At 37.5% G+C, this 2,575-nt stretch overlaps 1 protein-coding gene across 1 annotated transcript in view; it reads left to right on the forward strand.

Annotated features, from left to right (window-relative positions):
- The window catches only part of LOC109840720 (putative clathrin assembly protein At2g01600), an 18,951-nt gene that overhangs the window by 15,759 nt on the left and 617 nt on the right, over positions 1-2,575 (forward strand). Inside the window, 4 exon segments of the mRNA XM_020409461.1 lie at positions 323-499; positions 575-650; positions 746-861; positions 2,518-2,574. Coding sequence (XP_020265050.1) covers positions 323-499; positions 575-650; positions 746-861; positions 2,518-2,574 — 426 coding nt within the window.

Raw genomic sequence — 2,575 nt, forward strand, 5'->3', positions numbered from 1 at the left:
AACCGGGGAGTCGGGGACCATTGATTTATGAAGCAAAGGCCCCAACCAATTGGGCTACCGGATATTTGTGAATATTAAGCGAATAGAAAGTATATATACCAAATCGAATATGAACATCATTGTAGTATTCAACCTGAATTCATCGAATAATTGAAATCCACCTGAATTCGGATTCAAGTTTCATGATATTTGATTCTATTCGGTTGTGTACCGTCCCTACTTGTTGTGACATCGTTTTTCTGCTTGAAATGTTTCCCTAGCCTGACAGTTAGAATGTTCTTGAATACATTGCAATAGATCTTGAAAGTGTATCCTTGACTAGGAATTCCCGGAGAGACTACTTTTGACATACAAACCAGAAGAAGCCCCCACATTCGCTGACGAAGAAAAGCCACCTGTTGAGGATGAAAAGCCACCTGTTGAGGACGAGCCAAAACCAATACCATCTAGTACTGAAGTTGCTGCCCCCCCTCTGTTGGCAGATACTGAAGATCTACTGGTAAATATTGTTGTTGAAGTCTTGGTTGCCTTTTCTATCTTATAATACATTTTAATAGTCTTTTATCATTTTCAGGGATTGAATACAATAAATCCTGATGCATCAGCGATAGAGGAAAGCAATGCATTAGCTCTTGCCATAGTCCCATCTAGTATGTCTAGCGATTGTCTTTTCTATGGATTTCTAAACAGCCATAGCATAATAGATATTTATATGGTTGACTGTTGGTTATTTATATCCTGGCAGGTGCACCCTCAGACCATACTGTGATGCAGGACAAGGGATTTGATCCTTCTGGATGGGAACTTGCTCTTGTTACCGCTCCTAGTAGCATTAGTACATCTACAGTTGAAAGCCAGTTGGTGGGTTCCTCTTCCTTCCTCTTTCGGAAAGTACTCTTTTAATTTTATTTTATGCTTATCGGATGACGAAAAAATTAGTTTTTTTTTGGGTATGAGTATGGATTATAGAATGGTAGTTGGTGAGAAGAATAGTTGGTTACTCAGATCAAAATTGATCAGTGACACATAATGAAAATGTACAGTGCTTCAGTTATTAGAAAATCAAAATAAAAATTGATTGGGTCTTTGAATGTCATGAAGAATTATTTTCAGACATGAACATGCCGTCATGGTTTCCCCCACGTGAAAATTCTGAAAATACATGGCAATGTGAGTCCGGCACGACACAGCTTCACCCAGGAGTTCATGCTACATAGATGAGAAGGACGCAGTAAGGCGTGGCACATAACATGCTGCTAGAAAGTAAGTCCAGGACCTACAGTCAACTATACCAAGTTCAATATGACAAGTTTCTTGGAATTGACAATGATTTTATCTGAGTTGTCAACCGCGGACTGTGGGAGATTGGTGTAGAACAGTAAGATTTTGTCTGCCAGTATATCAAAGGGAACACCATCAGCTTGTTCCAATATTTGATTTTGGCTTCATTCATAATTTCATACTATCTAGACATAAAGGAACTGCTTCCTGTTGGAACTATATACAACCAAGAGATTGAAACTTCTGTCCTCTGATAATAATCACAGTATTGTCCAGTTTCCAGTTATGTTATTATAGGTGCTGTTCTATGATAATTTTCCTGTCTCTCATAATAATTCACATTTGGTTGAGTGGCAAGATAGTTGTTGAAGGAAGAAGGGTGGGTTAAGGGACGTTTTTTCTCCCCTTCCTTTTTTCATTTGATTGATAAAAAATTTATTATATATTTTCATTTCTTTTTATTGTTTATTTTATTATTATTAGTTTTGAGTGCTCTGGGATTATCCTTCTGTATTTATTTGCTTTGCTACCTTAGCAACTTGTTTTTCCAATGTTGGATATTTGCTTTGCTTCTGGGCTATCCTTCGTTATGTTCTCAAATCCTTCATTTCCTCGTATATTTTTCTGGCCTGTCGGTGCAATTGAAGTGTATTAGCATTCCCAGCATGTTCTTAGCTTCGAATCAGGTTCCTGCATGTCGCTGAGTGGTGGTGCCCAAAGCTTTTTTTTAATGGTTTCTCCATATAATTCCTTTAGCTTTCCTTTTTTCCTTTCTCTCTACGGGTGTGTTGGTCTTTAAAAGAGGTAGGATTCCCCGATTTTTAACGAGGTTTTAGGACTTTTTTTAACAAACTGCAACCTGTATGATTGTAATCTTGCCCAGAATCAGCGAGTAAGCGCAGTTTGTAAAAATGAAAAAATGGCTTTTATAGGGAATAAACCATTTGTAATCTAATCAATGGAGGTGTAATTATTCGTGACCGTTAAAATATGTTCTATTCTTCACAATTCTGGCTTTGTCAGTGAAGTAAAGTGCATATTATGGTAATGATTACGAACTGAATTGAAAGTGCTGACCACACAGATAGCAGGTGCTTCCATGTAGTAGTGCTTCCATGTCCAATTTTGGCTTAAATTTGACCGCATGTCTCATCTTGAGATATACTACATAGTTGTGTGGGCTTTTCATTTATATTATATATTTTTGCTTTTAATTTTTAAATCAACGTGTTGCAGGGTGGTGGATTTGACAAGCTGACATTAGACAGCTTATACGATGAGGCAGCCTATAGGC

The sequence above is a fragment of the Asparagus officinalis genome, chromosome 5 (genome assembly GCF_001876935.1).
Source record: "Asparagus officinalis chromosome 5, Aspof.V1, whole genome shotgun sequence".
Classification (NCBI taxonomy): domain Eukaryota; kingdom Viridiplantae; phylum Streptophyta; class Magnoliopsida; order Asparagales; family Asparagaceae; genus Asparagus; species Asparagus officinalis.